The 19819-nt window shown below is 40.5% G+C and overlaps 2 protein-coding genes across 6 annotated transcripts in view; both read right to left on the bottom strand.

The window, feature by feature from the left end:
• smyd3 (SET and MYND domain containing 3) overlaps window positions 1–949 on the bottom strand; it is a 61789-nt gene extending 60840 nt beyond the window's left edge. Inside the window, exon 1 of one of the 2 annotated variants that reach the window (XM_035628983.1) lies at window positions 728–949. In XM_035628983.1, coding sequence (XP_035484876.1) covers window positions 728–888 — 161 coding nt within the window. In that variant the 5' untranslated portion in view covers window positions 889–949. The remainder of the gene's footprint in view (window positions 1–727) is intronic. The other variant, XM_035628984.1, reaches the window with a different exon arrangement.
• A 996-nt stretch (window positions 950–1945) lies between these two features.
• On the bottom strand, window positions 1946–19526 carry cnsta (consortin, connexin sorting protein a). 4 transcript variants are annotated; one of them, XM_035628628.2, is made up of 13 exons: window positions 19215–19526; window positions 16677–16765; window positions 15973–16380; window positions 14432–15099; window positions 12351–12381; window positions 10913–10999; window positions 10480–10561; window positions 9459–9480; window positions 9116–9182; window positions 7881–8449; window positions 6787–6987; window positions 5183–5333; window positions 1946–4981 (listed from the first exon to the last, which is right to left on the bottom strand). In XM_035628628.2, the coding sequence occupies exons 2-13, from the start codon at window positions 16687–16689 to the stop codon at window positions 4776–4778; spliced, it is 2505 nt and encodes an 834-aa protein (XP_035484521.2). In that variant the 5' UTR covers window positions 16690–16765; window positions 19215–19526; the 3' UTR covers window positions 1946–4775. The 4 variants fall into 4 exon arrangements, with proteins under 4 accessions (XP_035484521.2, XP_035484518.2, XP_035484519.2 ...); XM_035628625.2 differs by having other exon boundaries at window positions 1946–4984; window positions 19215–19525; XM_035628626.2 differs by having other exon boundaries at window positions 1946–4984; window positions 19303–19525.
• Between the last annotated feature and the right edge of the window lie 293 nt (window positions 19527–19819).

Genomic DNA, 19819 nt, shown 5'->3' with positions numbered 1-19819 from the left:
GCTGCTCTGTGAACTGTGACCTGTGTACTGAATGTAATGGAATATTACATGGCCCCAGGTTTGCTAGGTATCTGTAGTAATAGTGGCAGTTTTGTCCCAAGGGTCTCCACACTATGATTTGAATCTTGGTTAGGAGCTGGGATCCTAATGAGATACACTTTAGCTTCTTTGCACAATAAGAAAAGAGAGACTTTATTGTCCCAGTGGTAAATTTGCCTTGGATATCAGTGTCTGCAGTATTAATCAAAACACAACAAACACATCCATCCATCCATCCATCACACGTTCATCTACATTGAGAACATTTACATGTAGTGCAATAGAAAACAGTGGTCAACGACCCCCAAAAAGCACTACATCCATGTCTGTGCAACATCTTTGTCCCAATTGTAGCATTTACTACAACTGACAGCTTCAATCAACGAATTATGTTCATGCCAAATAATAACGGTGAGTTATCATTTTCACTTTCTTGCCACTTCTGAAACCAGGAAAGAGACACGGTGCCACCTAGTGGTCAGCTGAAGAACTTATTATCTACTACTGCACATTTCAAAGAGCTATAACTAATTACGAGGCACAAACGCAATAAACAACACGTTTATACCATTAACTGTATAATAGGTCGTTCACACTGACCGAGTCCAGGGGTTGAGAGGGAAACGACGTGTGTGACTCTGTGTACTGTGTCAGTCATGGTGATGTATTCTCAGTTCGAGCGTCTCACCGTGTGAAGCAGCGGTGGCACACGTCTCCTCGCACTCGGTTGGACACGCAGCTCGCCAGCGGCTCGGCAGAGAACAGCAGCTCTCCCCTCCTGACCCCGGCCGTCGCCCGCAGACCGTTGCCTTTCCCCGGGCTGACGAAACGCTCCAGCCTCGGTGCCATGGTCGCTTTTTATTTCCCTCCACGTGAACCGGGCAGTGTTTACATCCGTAGTAGCGCGCGGGCTGCGTCATGACGTCACAGGCACGTACAGACGTCAATAGAGGGTTTTTTTTTTCACGTGATGTTGTCTGGTCTGGTGCCGATAACAACCCAGTTTCAACAGAAACTAAATTTGCAGTGGGACATGTAAACTAATGCTCCAAATACTCACTAACTGTTGGAAAATGTTTAAAAACAATTGTGTGACAAGATACGTTTTACCACAATTCCATTGTGACTGACAATCAATATCACTTTGTGATCACTCACTAGTGAGAGGAATTAATAATAATAATAATACATTTTATTAAAAGAGCATACATTGCTAAAAGCAATCTCAAAGTACTAGAATTTAGTTACTCTACTATCTATGTTGTTTGATTTATCAAATTATTACTCTGATGCATGTGAAAATTATAAAAGGTCAGTTTATCCAAATTACACACGCACGTGTAAGTATATATATATATATATATATGAAAATATATGTAAATGATAGAATAAAAAATCTCATTGTGTAAAATCTTCATGTTAAAAGTAACTAACTATTTAAAAACTGTCAAACTTATGGTGGTGGAGCAGAAATTGTGATATCATAAATATTTTAATTTCTAATCAAATTTGATTGAACTAGCTTCTCTAACACAAGTCATGAAAACAGACCTCTCTCTCCCTCAAAATGCAGAGCTTAACCCTATTCATTATGTCCTCCAGCTAGCTCGAAGACCCCTAATTGCTCATCGCACATCAATTGAGCGACTGTTTGTAAGACATGGCATGTGTTTTTTGCTTCTGTTTGATTCTGCTAGATTATGTTATTATGCAAATAAATGTATTACCAAATGAATAAGAAAATCACATCCACAGTGTGACTTAAACCCCCATTTTATGATTAAGTTTTCACATTAGCTTCCGAATATCTGAATACAAAGTTTTGTGCATTACCTTCTAATTGTAAGAACAAGGACACAGGTCTGTATTGTTGGTTGTAGCAGAGACAGAATGGAGGCTCACAAACAACTTTTCAATGGCTTTAACAGGCGACATAACAGGATGAGAAACCTAATTTCCTTATAACAATCTATAAGAACAGTGAAAAAAAGGGGACAAAAATTCATTATACAATTCAAAAAACACCTTTCATCAGGCTGATAACAGTGGTACTGATTCACACACAAAAATCGTGTTCATTCGTTTTTTTTCTGTTAAAAAGCAATTGGGAAAATCAAAGAATATACTCTATTCTGCGCCTCAGATGGAAGAAACATGAACCTTTGACAGTTTCTGTGTGAGGAGGATGATACCCACAGCAGTAGCACAATCTCACCAGTTATGTAACATTTCAGGAACTGATAAGTGAATAAGTATGTAAATAAAGCTTTCGTTAAATACTTTCTTAACAACAATGACGTTATGAGATGAGAAACCTATGATGCATGATGACAATAATCAAGCGAAGAAAACGAAAGATGATTTTTTTTCTTAAGTACTTACACTTGACATCCCTAATATAAATAATTAAAATCCTCTAAAAAGATTAAATAGGAGATTTTCTGAGTGATTGTCATCTGAGCCAGCCAGACGACATGTGCAAATAAAAACAAGACTATCTACTTTTCCTTACTTCCTGGGAAAACCTCATATCTCAAATTTATATTCAGGGTTTTTTGAGTGATACAACAAGAAAAATAACACTGTTTTATCTAAATCTGTTTAAAATGCATAGTTAAGACACCTAAACCCGTCCCATCTTTCTTTACTCACTGACAAATTGAGATATTTGTAAGATATGTGGTTTTTCTAGGTAACTTTTTATGGCATCCACCACAACACCAAATGAGAGGAAAAATAATGAACTCAGGATAGCAAACATTGAAATATGTTGCAATAACACATACAAACTACGAATGTGATGTCAAACTGTTTAAAGAGGGAGATTGAGCAGTGAGAATTGCTTAATCAAAGTCAATTAAGAGAGAGTAAAATGCCGCCATACTAAGACTAAAATTGTCTTTCAAATGATTAGAGATAATAATGAAAGACAGGTGTTAGAATAAGTTGGTTTCATGGACAAAGTGTAAGACATTTTCCGCACCAAACTTTTTCCCTGTTTCAGAAAGGGAATCCCTTCTCCTTTCCACAAAAAGCAATTTTTCCCCCCCTGCTGGTTAATTTCAGCAGATGTTAACACATTAGACAAATGTTATGTTCAAAACATGTGAACATATGTCATCAAGATGCCTTGCTAAAAAGAACAAATGGTGGCAAAAATCTTTCTGAGTTGCAAAACATTCTTTTGGAAAAACAAAATTGACAATGAAAACATTGACAGTCACACTGAGGATGATGCCCAGAGTCCCCGAACACAGCAAACACACAGGCAGACAGACTGACGCCATCAACAACAAGGCTGTACTGATGAAGTACACTGAATATTTCTTGTTTCCAACATTTGTACATCTCTTATTCATAATTTTTCTTACTGAAATATCCCATGCCTAGAGTTTAGCATTTTTTACTTAACTATACTGTGCATAATGTTTAAATGACATTTACTTTTCGTAATAAACCTGAAAGCAGATTGTGGATATGAATATTCTATGTTTCTGATTAAATCATATAAAGCCTTGCATGTAGTCCTCGACCAACAGAACAATGCCTGTTGAAATATTGCAATATCTTTAAAAAAAGAGGGAAAAAAATCGTACCACTCTCATGTGCAACATGATAAACATTCTTCTGATAATATATACAGAGGTGCACTGTGTTCCTGTACATGTTGCATATGCTACACAAAGCTAAAATTAGCTCATTGAAAACCATAGACAGATGGTTTGGACTTAAGTCTCCTGTTACAGCCATGACAGCTCGCTGCAAATTCTGTTGTTGGTAGTTACACAGAACACGGACATTGACAGGACAGTCATGTCAAATGTGTGCAAGGGGGAAAGTGCACAAGCACGACAGAGTTCTCCAGCAACTGCTCATCACAACTGTTCCACGCTTTCCCCCATGCAACCCATTTGATGTGCCTGATCAGTTTATATAAATACCAAATATTTTTTACCTGACAATACAACTTAAATGCCCCACAGATTACACAAAGCAAAGTTTTAACAATGAACCCCAAACATTCATCCAAATGTTTAAGACATGATTAAGACGTAACAATTTCATTATTTTAAAATTTCATTTGCGATTTTTAAAAAAAGTCAACAATAAAAGCAACACCAGCAGTTGCAGAAGTTTGTAAAATGCCCACGGGGCCACTTCCCATTTGTGCAGAGTGGGGCGAGACAGCATCTCTGTGCCCCACCCCCATTAATAAACTATACAATACATATTTCTTCTTTTTACATCTCTGTGGGTTGCAGCTGTTTTACTTTGATCTGATTTTTAACTGAGTTTTGGAGTCCGATGTGAGTCGGTGAAAGTTCCTATTCAGTCACAGTTGAGTTGATTTCATCACACGAAAATTTTAAACCTTTCTTGAGAATTTCCTACCTATTTAATCTGGACATGGTAGAGAGGGATGTGGGTTAGTTCTTCCCTCTTCTGCTCTGCTTTTCCTTTCAAACTAGTTTTGTTAAGGGACGTCTGACCTATGACTTTAAGTCACAGGAAAACACTGGAAATTTATTCACAGAGCATAAAAATGCAGTAGAACAGGCTTACGAATGCCAACTGTATCTGATCTAATCTTTTAGCCCATTAGGCAGCATAATGGTCGCTTACTCCACATGGCAGCAGGGAGCGTTGCAGCCGCCTGGCAGTTACCTCAGAGATAATTGTCGGAGGAAGTAACAGGAGCTGCAGTAAGACCGGTGACTCCAGCGTGCTTTTTGCTGCTATGACCCAATGGTAAACAAGTGTTGGATATGAGCAATCCCTTGCTGTATCTGGCCCACGTAGAAGTCTGCATTTCTGGAGAAGTCCTGACAGACCGAGGACTGGGCATCGCCCAGAGCACAGTAAAGGGCGGTGCCACCCACACTGATCACTACAGTGACCAGACAAAGCAGGAAGAGAAGCAGACAGGAGTCTCCACCGCCAACTTCTACCAACAAAAAAAAAACAGAGACAGAGAGTTGGGGGCAAGGTACACAGCAGTAGATTAATAATATGTACTGGAGAACTCAGAATTCATGAGCTATTTGAACAATATCAAAATGAATCAGCCTGTTTATACTGAGGTACTTCACTGGCTCCACGGAGAGATGTGTATCTCTGAATTGTAGGCAATAAACATACACACCTTGCTCATCATCATCATGAACTTTGAAGCGGACTCTTCTTTTGGCAGTGGGTTTGTCAGGCTGCGGCTCTGAACTGGAAGACACACTCACGTTGTCCAAACACACACTCCTCTTCTTCAATATGGAGACCAGGCCAGAGGCAGGAGACATCTGCAAAACAGCAACAACAAAAACAAGCATGTTAAGAAGTACAGACACACATATTAACATAAACCTAAAACAAATAAAATTTGATCTGTTCCTCTTCATTGACTGGTGCATCTCCCCATCCACATCCACCACAAGTAATAAACAAACACTACACAATCAGCAACATTGAACCTTAAACCTTACTACCAACGCTCCCTCCAACAGATTTACTATCTTACAGCACAGGGCACCACTTACCTGTCGTACAAGTTGTAAATTAGACGTCACTCATTTTAGGCTCAACGCAAAAAAAGTTTAAACAAGAGAGAGGGAGAGAGAGCGGTGGAGCGAGTGACTTGCTATGATGGTCTTGGACTTTAAAGAGAATGATGCCCTCAAATCATTTTTTGCATTCTCTGTTTGAATCCTTTTCTTTTTTCATTGGGATTTGAAATTTGAAATTTCTAGTTGTAAGGATTCTTTTGAGAAAATGCTTGAGTAAAAGGTTGAAAGATTAATGGAAGTTATGGTTATTATTCGTTGGTAAGTTAACCAAAGGATTTAGACTAAAAAGAAAATAATCATTAGATTAATCGCTAAAAAAATAATCATTAGCTGCGGCCTTAGTGAAAACAATACCGTGCTTCTAGCTAAGCAACTTTGAGCAAGACTACCAGATTTAACAATAATTCTGCTTATTATTACTAAGTTACGTTTTTTCAACTGCTGCCAGGGTTTCTCTGTTCACCACTTTCTGTCTGCTATCTCTTTGCAGCTTATGTCCCTGTTTTTCTCTTTAACATTAAAATATTTTAGATTTAAATATGAAAATAAGAATCAGTAATCACACTGCATTTCTAAATTAGAAGCTATTTTAATCCCAACACCGGACACATATATGAAACCAAATCACGCAGTAATCCGAATAGATGCTGATATTTGCATGAGCATGACACACTGCACAACACTTCCTGCTCTCCAACTATTCGTGGTCTAATTCTAGTCTAGTTCTAATTCTATCAGAATAGAAGAGCAGAATGTCAAATTGCCTTCTATATCTGCAAAACAAATCTAGGATTCACTGTAATGGCTTGGTAATATCATTAGGTCTAGTCAGTGCAATCCATTGTAAAGGGCCTGGATGGGCAGATACAGACAGACAGAAACCTTAAAATGATGTCAAATCGCCAGTTTCCAGTTAATATTTTGACACTGTGTTTATGGTTCTACCAATAGTTCAAGAGTTAATGTGTTGAGGCTCTGAAGCTTAAAGCAAGACAACATTTAACTAATCCTGAATAACATACTTGGACGTCAGCATTCATGCAAATCTTTCTTCTAACTGCTCCTTTTTTCGTTCATGGAATGTGTATAAGTATAGATGTATTGTTTGTTTTGTAAAATTGTTTTCGGTTACACTAAAGTTTGGTTGATTAAAACTACTGTGTGTCTCTTATAATTTTAACTTTCTCACCTCCTCTACAGTGATGAGTTTGGCCATGTCATCCAGTGAGGCAGCTTCTTTGATGAGGTCAGCTTGCTCTACTTCATATTCCTCCTCTTCCTCCTCATATTCCTCCTTCCGTTGCTCCTGCTGCTTTAAACGAGCCTCCTGAGTGAGGAGGGCTTCCTGGTGTAGGCGGGCCTCCTGGTATACGCAGGTTTTAGTGCTTTCCTGCAGTGATAATGGAATGATGTTATATACATTTGTGAAGACGCTAATCCTATTTGTTGCTCTACTCTTCTGGACTGAGCAGGGTAGGTTATAGTGTGGAACAGATGAAGTGATACATTTGATATTTCCACATATAAATGAATCAGGTAAATACAGGAAGTGAGTAGTTGGTGTAAGCTACAATAGCCATCATGACTTAATATGAAACCAAGAATAATGCAAATACCATCAACAAAAGAAAACAAACATGATACTGATTTCAGTAAAATGACAGTTTCATTAAAATAACTTCTAAAAAACTAAGAACTCACAGATAACAGATGTTTAAATTTACTGTATTTTATATGACTTATATACATTTTTATGTATTTGGTAGTGGTTGTAACAATTCTCTAAATCCATGGTTTGATTTATACCTCCTTTTTATTTTTTTGCCAAAATGTTCCAACACTGCTGACTTGAATGATCCCGGGGGGCTGCATAAGGCTAATTAAAGTAGCCAAATTTTTTACCACAGGTATGATCCTTCAATCATGATCGGACCAAAATAGTCACGTGACACATGCAGTTAGGTATAATGAGTAATATTTAGAATTTATACAGGCTGCCCTAACTTTAAATATAATATTATTATATATTTGTGTTGCATGTTTACATGTGTTATAGTGTTAATTGTGAAATGAAAAATGAGTTTTGTTACATAAGTTTAATAATGAGAGCTCAACAGGCTGCACCTGCAGCAGTGGCAGGAGGTTGGAGACGGGATATTGTGATATGAGTTTGTTGAAAATTATGTCCTGGTTTCTGTCGGTTTCAGAATTTTTTTTATTTTTTATTTCCATTTCAAAGTTAAATCTTTGTACTTTAAGAAGGCAACACATTGTGATATATACCTGGGTATCCTCGAGTAGTTTTTCCTCATCTTGGACTTCCTGGTGCAGCTGTTGTTCGTCCACCTCTGCCCCGCTGCCCAGAGTATCCACTGGGAGGGCTTTCTGACAGAACACAGAGTCTCTTTCATTCTGCTTCTCCTTCTCTTCTTCCTCTCCCTCCTCTTCCATCTCCCAAGCCTCTGCGGCCTTCTCCGCGTCCCTCTCTTCTTCTTCTGCCCTTATTGCCTCCTTTCCCTCTGCGAGACCTAAATCTCCTCCCTGCTGCTCTGCGGGCTTGGACTGATCCATTTCTCCAGCAGTAGAGGGGTGCAGATCATTTTCTATGGCTGAAATGGTGTGTCCTACCCCTCCTTCTGCCTCTCCCCCCTCTCTGTCACTGCCCTGCTTGTCAGTCAGCTGAGATCCATGGAAACCCTCCTTCCTGTCTAATACCCTGTCTGGGTCTTCCCTGTTTTTTTCTGTGTTCTCAGGGAAACTGAGCCTATCAGACAAATCAATGGAGGGAATGACTGGATCGCCGCTCAGAGAACCGGAGTGTGTGGTTGTTGTCTCGCTGTCAACCTGATTGGCTGGATGAAAAAAAGTGAAGAAGGGAGTAGAGGAGGAGTTTAATGAAAGTGTTTAGTTCATGCAGGCCTCACCTTCCTACTTTATGTCACTAGAATCATAATAAATGCTCTACACTGGCATGATTATGATCTCTCACAGAGAAAAATGCAATAGAAGCTGTTTGCATCTGATTATTCAATTAAACATTGCTTGAAACATGAGTAGTGTAGAAGTAGAAGTAGCGTTGTATTTTGAACCATGAACTACGACTATAAGAGAATCTACCAATCCACTAATTCTAAGTAAGCACAAAAGACGACATATGGCGTGTCTATAGTGGGTCAGAAAAGTAAAAAGTCGGGTCTAAGCAACAAAAAATGTAATTTGTTTGTGTGTGTTTGGAAGTCACTACAGTGGTGCAAGTAAAGATAATCAGCTTACACTAGAAACTTGAAAGATTGTCGAACCTGAGGTCTGTTTACCAGCTTTTTCAGTCGAAAACTCATTCTTTTAGCTGAAACGTCTAATAAAAAAAGCTAGTAATGGACCCTGAGTGAGGACAACTAGTTTGGTTTGTTTGGCTGTAATGTAAAATATATGTAGTTTGTAGTCATCATGTAAAATCACCAACAGTGCTCACACACTGGCTCACATAAATACACCCACTCCATCCCCCTATCACTCACCTGAGGTAGACAAAGGCAGTGCACCACCTTCTTCACATGTAGGCCTCAGAAAGTCCTGAGATGCAAACTGCAAACACAAATGCACAAATATCTGTAGAGATACACAACAACATTAACAAACACTACACAACATGGTCTAGTAATGTGTAAGTAGACATGAAGGACATGCAGAGATAATTTACTCCTCATTTAATGTAAACCATTGATACCTAAATAGGGATTTTAAATGTTAATCACATCAGTGAGTTAGCTGAAATACAAACCCCAACATGTTTTACATTCTCTTTCTTACACACACACACACACACACACACACACACACACAAAACAATGAATGTCTTACCACAGCATCTCTCGCACTTGGTCTATGAAGAGAAGAGAGATAGAGAGACAGTGAGATTGTGAGAGTATCGAAGGTCCTTCTTGGTTTTAGTAAATGAATATGTGAAACTTTGGTGACCCATCTCTACTCTCCCAATCTAATATTAGCCCGAACACATTTCCCTTGCTATTACAGCATGTGTGTGTGTGTGTGTGTGTGTGTGTGTGTGTGTGTGTGTGTGTGCGCGTGCGTGCGTGCGTGAGAGATAGTCAGTTAAGCAAGGTGAAACCCTAGCAGTGTGAAGGCTCAAGTGTCTGAAAGTGCAGCAGCAGCAAAGAGCCATATGTTTCAACTATCACTGCAGTGCTCATCAAACACAAAGATATACATGCACACCGTCACACACGTTCACACTCAACAAACAACACAGACAAACTCTATTCTTGTAGAAGCATAATAGAAGCTAATAATATGTTGTGAAATATTCCAACAACTTGCAAATATGTCACCACACATTTACAAACTAACCATATAACTGTACATTAAAAGAAATAATCAGACATTTGGACAAAACATTAACAACAGAGAAGAATATGGGATGAGCAAAAAGACCAAAAAGTTAATAGAAACAACCCTTTTTAAGCTGAAAAATTATGAAAAAAGGTGTGAAATGCACCTTCAATCCAGAGCAATTACCACAGTTTGTCCTTGTCACAAAGGAGTTAAGTGAGTTACCGTAGTGGAATTGTAAAATGTATACACCATCATACTTCTGAATATTACCCGTCTACTCCTGAATATACTGGTAACTATTTTGCTGATTACTATTTGCTCAAAAAATTTCTCCTGATCTTTTGTTTTGATCTTGAGGCCGTAAAAAAAATGCTTTTCACTTAGGTACCTTTCAGAAAAGGTGGTGAGCTTGGTAACAATGAATACAAACAACATAAAGAATAAAGGGACATGCAAAGGACAAGTTCACACACACACACACACACACACACACAGACAGACAGACAGACAGACACGCATGCAGACTGACCGACTGTGCGTCTGGCAGATGTGTTTCAGAGTGTCCAGATGTTGGGTTGCCAGGTCGGAGGAAGTCATTTTACACCGACTCTCTAAGAAAGAGAGAGAGATGCACAGAGATCTAAACGGTTAAGAGCCTGGTCATTAGTATGAGGAAGCTCCCTTGAAAACAATACAACCATAAATGCAAACTAGGTCCACAATCCTTAATGTTTCCTGATGGAATAATGCATTATAACAACATTAAATATGTATTAATGGGATTCAACAGAGAAGACACAGAGGCTGCAGTCGTACTACTTGAACTCTGCTGGTTAAGAGAGAATCCAGAGGAAGAGAGAACATTATTTTATATTATGAGTATTTTGGTACATAAACAAAATAATTCAGAATGTTTATAAGCGTATGTGTCTGATATACGCGTGCTGTGATGAATGTGTTACCCCACTGCTCCTGTAGTGTATTCAGGTTATCCAAAACTCTCTGGTGATAGAGTCTCTCTAGTTGGATGCAACATAATGCCCGCTGGTCTGAACACAACAGGTCAAGTAAAACACACGATACACGACACGATACACGACAGGCCGCATGAAGGACAGATTTCTTTAAACTCTTCAACTTGGTTTTCTATTCATAAACTGTTACATCTGACAAAAGTAAAAAGAAGAAAAGTTGAGACTGAAAATATAGGAGGACAAAGAGAGACTGCGTGAGGAGGAGTGGAGGAAATCTAGTGAGGCCAAAAGACAGAAAGTGCTCCAGGATGCAGTCTCATGTTTATGGATATGAGCAGCCAAAACACAATCCTACTTTGAAATGCCTCAATGCCTTCTCTCTCTCCCCCTCTCTCCATACATACATGACATCACTAAGCTTGCTTTTTCTTCTGTTTGACTCTTTCATTTCTTCCCTCCCACTGTGTATCTTCCCTCTGATTAAACCTCTGTAAAAATATCCAATTCTTTTTCATGCACAATCTCCAGCCTTTCGTCTTCCCTTTTATACATCACCATCCCTCCCTCCCCCTCCGTTTTACTGCTAGTCTTTATTGAGTGTGAGTGTTTGGATGCATTTGGATGGGGTTGTCCTGTTTTGTGTATGTCTGCAAAGGATGCATGCACTGTACAGTGATCTAAAAACAGAAGGTTTGGTTCAGACATAATGAACCATAAGTGGAAGTATGATACATTATGGAACCTTTTGATTTATCAAAAACTAAATCCTTCAGCTGGTTTTCCCAAATGCTCTTTAACAAGCCAAATTTGCGCATGGCACTTTTGTAGAGAGCATAATCATTCTTTACATAAAGGTAACTAAGAGTCAAACAGACAAAATAAATCAATCCAATGTTTGTGTTTCTGTGCCTCTCTACCTTGTGAACCTCTGGTATATCCTACTCGCTTCCTTTTCTGCTTCTGTTCGGTATTTTCCCTTATCCACTATTTCCTCTTTTGTCTACTCCATCTCTTCCTCTCTTAATAAACCACTTCAACCGTCAAGGAAGTCAGGCATCGAGCTATCTGCTCCACTGCAACAAGTTGTTCCAAATCCTCCAGCTCTTTAGTTTCGACAGGCAGCAAAGTGTGAACACAGTATATATTTGCCACTCTATGCAGAAAATAAAAGCTGCCCTCCACCCCTTTAAAGGGACTTTGCCCATGAAACACAAGCACATGCATACACTTAGAGCCATTCTCTCTCTCTCTCTCACTCTCACACACACACACACACACACACACACACACACACACACACACACACACACACACACACACACACACACACACACACACACACACACACACACACACACACACACACACACACACACACACACACACACACACCCACCCACACACACACACACAGTGATGTGGATACAATCTTTGTGAAGGACGAAAGCCTCAGCAATCTGCAAAGAGAGAAAGAGAGAGAGAGAGAGATTATAATCTTTCATGAAATGTGTGGTTTTATCTTCTCTTATCAAAAATCAGTTATGTCACAGAAGCTGTCAGGGAACCTGTGGCTCAAGAGGTGTTTAAAACCAAACAGAAAATATTATTCATGTGGCCTCAACAGGACAAGATCAGTCAAATAAAGAAAAGGATCTGACCACATACAAAAAACTAGGTTTAAAAAACACAATATAGAACATCAAAACACCACACTATACAAAGCTGAAATGCAGAAATTGTACGGCTACAGCTTTAAACATCCAAATAAAAGAGAAAACCATAATCTGATCCCAGTTACACAATACAACAGTACAGCACTGCATTTAGGAAACACGGAGTAAAAATGAGAGCGAGAGTGAAAAAAGAGACAGAAAAAAAGAGAGACGGTGGTCGACACTCTACCTCTCCTCAGCAAGTGTCGCTTTCATCCAGCTCAGCTGATCACAGGACAAGAGAAGTGATTGGGTGTGTGTGTGTGTGTGTGTGTGTGTGTGTGTGTGTGCATGTGAGAGAGAGATAGAGAGAGAGAGAGAGAGAGAGAGAGAGGCAAAGACAGAGACCAGAGGAAAGGAGGGCACAAAGAACTCTCGCATTTCTAATGATGTGAGGGCTAGATTGACGTCTGAATCACCTCTCTAGAAAACATGGTTCATGGACATGGTTCAGAAAAAATTGAGGAAAATCTGTTACATCACAGATGTGGAAAATATAGCCACTAAAAGTTCTGTCCAGACTTAAGACGCAGGAACCGTTTTTCTGAAAATGTACTTACCCCCAAATACGTGATTTGGCACACTATGTTTGTTACCTAAAAACACTTTTAAACATTGAAAAATATGGATTACATGTAACGCCTTAATTTTTCTTCTATTCTATTCTTCAGTGGTGCTCAACGGCTTTATCTGTAGGTTCTCCAGCTGTTCATATTTATGCTAATGCCATTGGCTTGAAAACCTGCAGTCATTTTGTCGTTTGCTCTCTTACTTCACTCTCTTACGCTCATTATACTATTTAATCTTACTTTGATAAAAGACTTCTTCTGCAACTGCTAAGAAAATGGATCATAAACTCATTCAAGACATATCTCACATTTTCATCGAAATCTAGAAATAGCACCCCTTCATTCAAATCCATTTTATTAACCTGGCTTTTGACAACAAAACCATTCTTGTGCTTTCCTGACAACTAAATTCCTTTTCCATCAAGCTAGTCATGTCATGTTCTACTGTTAACACAACAGCAGCATGCATGAGCACAGTCTTCACAATCTCAATTGGATGTTGAGCGGATGGAACCCAGATGCAGGTTCGACTAAAAATATATAAATCTCGAAATCATTTCTTTTTAATGGTGGGTATCAATTTGACTTTTTTAGAAGCTGTCCAAATGTTTGTCCCTGGACTTAATTACAAACCTGTTTTCCAGAGAAGATAGAAGATACAGTAAAAACATGTATAAAGTCATTATGCAGTAGTTAAGACAATAGCAATATTCCCCAAAAGGTTTGTTAAAACAGAGGCAAAAAGACATGGTCATGGGTCATGGTAAAAAAAATCACCCCACATAATTACAACTTTTTCACTCATACACACACCTGTCTGCCTGGAAGTAAGCATAGCTCAGGTGCACCTGGTAGAAGCATTCATAAATCAAAGTGAAGGTAACATTTACGCACCCTGTAACATACATGTTCAGTCACGCAGATGTGTGCGTGAGAGAGAAATGAGCAGAGCAGGGTATGTGTGTGTTTTTTATGGAGTGTGCATGTCTGGGTTCGTGTGCACAGACCTTGAAGACAACCAAGCCTCAGGGTACAAAGTGCCACTCCGATTATGGGGTTCAGTAGATAGCAGTGATTTTATAACTAGTATGAGAGCAAGAGTTTAAAGAGTCTAAAATGACAGAAAGACACCAAGAAGCAACTGGAAGGAAACCATTAGAGACAAGAGTGTGCTCTTTCTGGTGGTGAAACACAGCTTATAATAGACCAGAAGTAAGATATGTTACCTGGTGAAGGTAATGTGGCAGGTGAGTGTCATCTCCTCTTTGTGTCAACTGCTCAAGAGACTCCAGCAGAGCAGGGCTTGTAATAGTCCCAGTTGGGAAGGTGGGGACTGAGAAACAAGGGGGCACTGGTCTGGAAGTAATGTGTCCCCAGTTTGAAGTTATCAGTCCTGTGGTGGAAGTGGATTCTGCACCAGTAACCATAGGCCCTGTGGTGGACGAAAGGGGTCCAGTTGTTCCACTCACACTAGTAAAGGAAACAGAGGTGTTGAGCCTCGTGGTGCAAGCTGTTATTGTGAAAGTCTCTGCACTTGAGGCGTTAGGTCCTGCATGTGAACTGGGAGGCCCATGGCTGAAGACGGACTCCGTGGATGAGGTAAGATGTTTTGCAGTGGATTCAGTATTTTTTGCTCCTGTGATGCACATAGGCCCAGGCGGGCCGCTGGGCCTTGTGACTGAGGTCGTAGTTAGTGTGGTAGAATGTACAGGCCCTGCGGTGAAGGCAACTGATCCAGTGGTGGACATGTGAGAGTCCACTTTGACATCACTTTGGCTGCATTCCACTGGACCGATGGGATATGCAGTTTCAGGACTGATCGTTGAAATGACAGGGGATGTGGGCTCAGGACTAGTCCCAGAGCTGAATGGATATGGAGTCTCCAACAGGCTGCCTACAGAGATGAAGACACAGTGAACCTGCTGAAACAAGATGACTTACAAACAGCAGTCAAAAAATCCTGGGTGTGTGTATAACAGAGGTTATAACCTGTATATAACCTCCATCTAACAACACTGACATTCAGATCTGGCGCAGGATTATTAAGATAAATAATAGCCCAATTCACGAAAAATTGAGCAGTTAAATCAATCAATCAAAAGAGTTTAAATAGCTTTAATCTCACACTCGTGTGAATATCTTTTGATATGGAAAAGTGGAAACAAATCTCTGGAAACCACAGAGAACGGAGCAAACAAGATGAGCTGACTACCTCGCTAAGAGAATTTGTTCCCTGTTAAAACATTTATTAGCATATCAATGCTGTTTGAAAATGAATGGAGAACACCCAATTTATAATCAAATTAACTTTACACACTTGTAATTAACATTCTTCTTCTTCGTTGAGTCAACAATTTGGTTAAGGTAAGACATTTAGTAGGGATGTTTAAGGTAAGGGGGCTAGGGTAGGTTTTAGGTCAATGAGATCATGTTCTCCTTTTCACTGGACTCGTAGCGTTCATCCAGTTAGTTAGACCGGTTTAACTCTCTTGATTTGCCTTTTCAGTCATGTCGTCAGAATCCCCACTTGCCCTGACCTCAGCCTGAAATGCTGACCACTTAAAACACACATAAAAGGCATTACAACAGTGAGTGACCAGACTCTGATCACAGTGTCCACTGCACTGTTGTTTAAAAGACAAACCAGTATTACTTACAGCAAAAAGTAAGAATGACACTGTGTGACGTGTACTTCTATGTAAAATAGTGTGATTATGTTAGATGTTTTTGTCTTTCAGTGTGTGTGTACATTGGTGAATGTACCTACCCGTTTCTGAATACGAAGAATCCGTCATGGGAGTGTCTGGGGACTGGCAGCAAATTAGACTGCTTGATTCCTCTGATTCCTCCTCTTCTTCTTCTTCTTCTTCTTTCATCAGCTCATCAATGTCTTCTTCCTCATCCTCCTCCCTGCCTCTTCCTGTGTATGCTTCCTTTCCCTGTTCTTCCCCCTCATCCTTCCCATTGTTGTTGAAAGAGGTTTTTTGGAGGAGGCTGTGCCCTGCCCCCACTTCATCTTGAGAAGGAGAGAGACTTTGATTTTGTGTGAGCACGTTTGTCTCGTTGAGGTTTCGAGTTTGGGCAGTGACAGCTTCGGGGTTGGATAAGTTATCACAGAGGTCGACTCCGTCCACAGGAACTTGCGACATTACTCTGCCCTTCCTCTCAAACTGACCTGGAGGTTGAAAAAAATCATTTTTATTCCATTACTAATAAAGTCACAAACTAAAAGAACAACTGGATTTCTATACAGCAGGACTCTCATTTCAGTTCATTGCAGTTTTTAGGTCAGCAGCAACTTGAGACAGATCAACCAGTGCAGCATAGAAAAAAAAGGGTCACCCAGCCTTTCTCATAGTCAGCAGCTTTTAGTTGAGGTTATTTTTATCATAACCCACATTCAATCACTTTTTAGGTTAAGAGGTTGAGCTTGCATTTTGTGTTATACTTCAGTATAATTTAAATGCTCACCACCATGATCCATTGGACTCCACTCTCACTGTGTTTGACCTTTCAGCCTGAAGGTCAGTCCTGTCTGTTAGACAAGCCCTTCTTCAACCCTGAAACAAAGGACAGGCAAAAATGAGTAACAGCAAGTATAAAGAACACAAGGTGAGGTCATACTTAACTCACAGATGAGCGAGAAAGGCAGCGACATAAAACAAGTTTAGCGTCATTCCAGAGTTGTCAAACAAACCCTGGGGCTTCAAGAGATTAAAAAATGTCGTCCTTACAGTCACACCAACAACTTTTATTGCAAGAGAATATTTGATTTGGGAAAAACACACACTCACTCACAAACAAACATATTAGTGTACATGGTGATTAATGGTTCTAAGGTCATCAGAACACACCTCTAAATAAATATAGAATTAAATCACTTCTCTGAAACCAAAAATGTACCTCTCAAAGATGGGATTTATTTCAGGGGTGTGGTTTGCATCAGATTGTGCAGGTGTACAAACTGGTAAATCAGAGTACAGTGTATACCAGTATTGCTCATTTTTTTTCATCATAGTGCCACTCCTCCGATTCACAGTTGACTAAGCAACAAACTGAACACAAAGACTGACAGATGCAAAAACTTGTTTACTTCTAAGTTAAACACGTCTCCTGCGAATCAGAGAGCTGCCAGTGCCTGAACATTTCTGGCCAACGTTTTCACCATTACAACATGATTTCTGGACCTATTGCAATTTAAACACATGCGAACTGTGAAATGACAACTACGAAGACTGTGTACTCTGAGTAATTCAGTCTGCAGTCAAATTTACTATCCACTTCTACCTAACATGCAACAGAAATGATATTTTAACTAATTAACTAATCTAAAAAGGAAGTGTAAAATACTTTAATAAATAAAGTGCTGTTCAAACACTGTTTCGTAATATGCATGTTATTTGTATGTGCCAGCAGTGGTTTCAAATAAAAAACAGCTTTTACTGATAATGTTGATATTTTGAAGCCACAAGAGGATAAAATCTAAATCCTCCACAAACAAACATGCAGGTTAACAGAAGCCTATCTCGGAGGGATAAGGAAGTCCTGGTTTCCTGCAGCACTAAGTGAACTGACCTTCCTGTTACCCTGCATTGCCCTGTGGAAAACTCTGACCAAATATTTAGAAAGAAAAATTAGATGCCATCTCGCACAATTTTGGTCTTTGTGTGCACTTTTTTGCTGGAGTGTTTAGGGACATTTGTCCATAAAACGTGGCCCCTGGAGCCTCCAGTCCCCAACGGGAGGTGAAGACCTACGGGGGGTTGTAACCATCTTGCATTACAGTTGCATAAGATCTATATGTTTTAACAGCACCTTCTAGATATGTGCTATTATATCGCAGCAAAGTCTGCCTATGTTGATATTAACGTGTCTTTGAGATCAAAATAGAAGCACGTATACGATCAGAGGCTGTTTCGGAGTCTCATTACTCCCAGCTCGGAGTGTCCCTCTGGAACATTGGACAGTCCCAGACCACGGCAAACAACCTGGACACTGAGGCTGACGCAACAACACCAACTTTGGTTTGCACATACAGGTCTTTTCAGGGGTCCTTCTTTTTATTGTGTACAGTGTAGTTGTCCTCTCCCACAGAGGCATGCGTCCACACAGCCATCTATCCTCTCATGTTTTTGTCCGCTGCTGCCTACTCCACAGGGGGCCATGAATAATGAAAGACAAGGAGAGGGGACAAACGGAGAAGGGCATTGAGGCAAAAGGACAAACACAAAGGTGGAAGAAATAGACCCTGTCCTGTGACAGGCCACGTGCCAGGAACATCGTTTAAAAAGAACATGAAATCGACTGAGACGTGCAGACACTGTGGGACAGCCACTTAACATGTACACACTGTGTGAACTATCTAAAAAATTACTATATGGCAAGTTAGCAAATGAGATTTAAAGTATTGTCTGTCATTGTCATACTTAAAGCCTCAGCTCAGGACAGACTGCCTCTGTACAGCTCAATGAGTGCATGACTTGACAAAGGTGACTTATTGTTAATAAGTGCACACTGATCGACTCCAAACGTGAGATGCTGATCGATCCAAAGGTCGAAACAGACACATGACGACGGGCCGCGAGCCTGCCCCGTGATGCACGGAACTGACACCGAGTCGCGTCGCGTCAGCTGTTCGGGGACATTGTTTGTTTCATCGACCGCGATGCGTTGGATTCTCAGCGAGAAGCGTTTCTTACGCCAAGTGTAAAAAGGAAGGAGAAACCCATCGGAGGACATTAGCTTGGCTGCTATGAACACGGTTCTCTCGCAGTGCTGACGGCTGGAACCGTTTCCGTCACATGCAATAAAACGCCAGAGTTAAGTCGATACGAGACCAGTCGATGTTTGACCGGCGCTGCTGAATATCTCCACCTCACCGCGACGAACCAGTCCGTGTTCCAGTGCGTCGCTGCGCCTGAGCTAACCTGAGCTAGCCGAGCACACATCTGGGCAGCACACAGCTTTCTTTTTTAAAGAGAACACACACACAAACACACACACACACACCTTCGTTCGCTGGACGTCAGTGTGATGGCTTTCACATCGTCATATCTTTTCAGCTCGTGCGAGACAAACACAGTGAACCGGTACTCACGGCTGAAGTGGAGGTGGAGGCTCGGGCATCACACACCTTGCTGTGGGTGTTGTCGTTCTGACTGGAGGTTCCATCGACACACAGCCAGGGGTCGTTGCCAACGCTGTCATCAGGCGTCGGCAAACACTAGAGTGGCTTATCAGCATATGCCGCGGCTTGTGCCGATCCCTAGTGGCACGTGTCCCGTCGTAGGTGCCGGTTGAAAGTGGGATGCCACTGTCAGGCTGTCGGCACCACTGTCGGTCATTTGTGTATTTGTTCTGTCTTTACTCACACTGTTAGCGCCACGTGGCCTCGTAAATAAATGACTGTCAATGCATTCAATTTGTTTCTATTGATGGCACAATATATATATTTTGTTTCGTATTTGGCAATTCTGACACCTTGCCGATGTACCCAAAGCTAACAGTATCGCTAGCCTCGGCTAACATAGTTGCTAACATAGCGGCTAACATAGCTGCTAACATAGCTGCTAACATAGCCACCGTAGCCAGGCTGATTAATCAACAACCGATAT

Source organism: Scophthalmus maximus, chromosome 4 (assembly GCF_022379125.1).
Source record: "Scophthalmus maximus strain ysfricsl-2021 chromosome 4, ASM2237912v1, whole genome shotgun sequence".
Lineage (NCBI taxonomy): Eukaryota > Metazoa > Chordata > Actinopteri > Pleuronectiformes > Scophthalmidae > Scophthalmus > Scophthalmus maximus.
The sequence above is the reverse complement of the archived record's forward strand: the minus strand, read 5'-3'. Positions and strand labels throughout refer to the sequence as shown.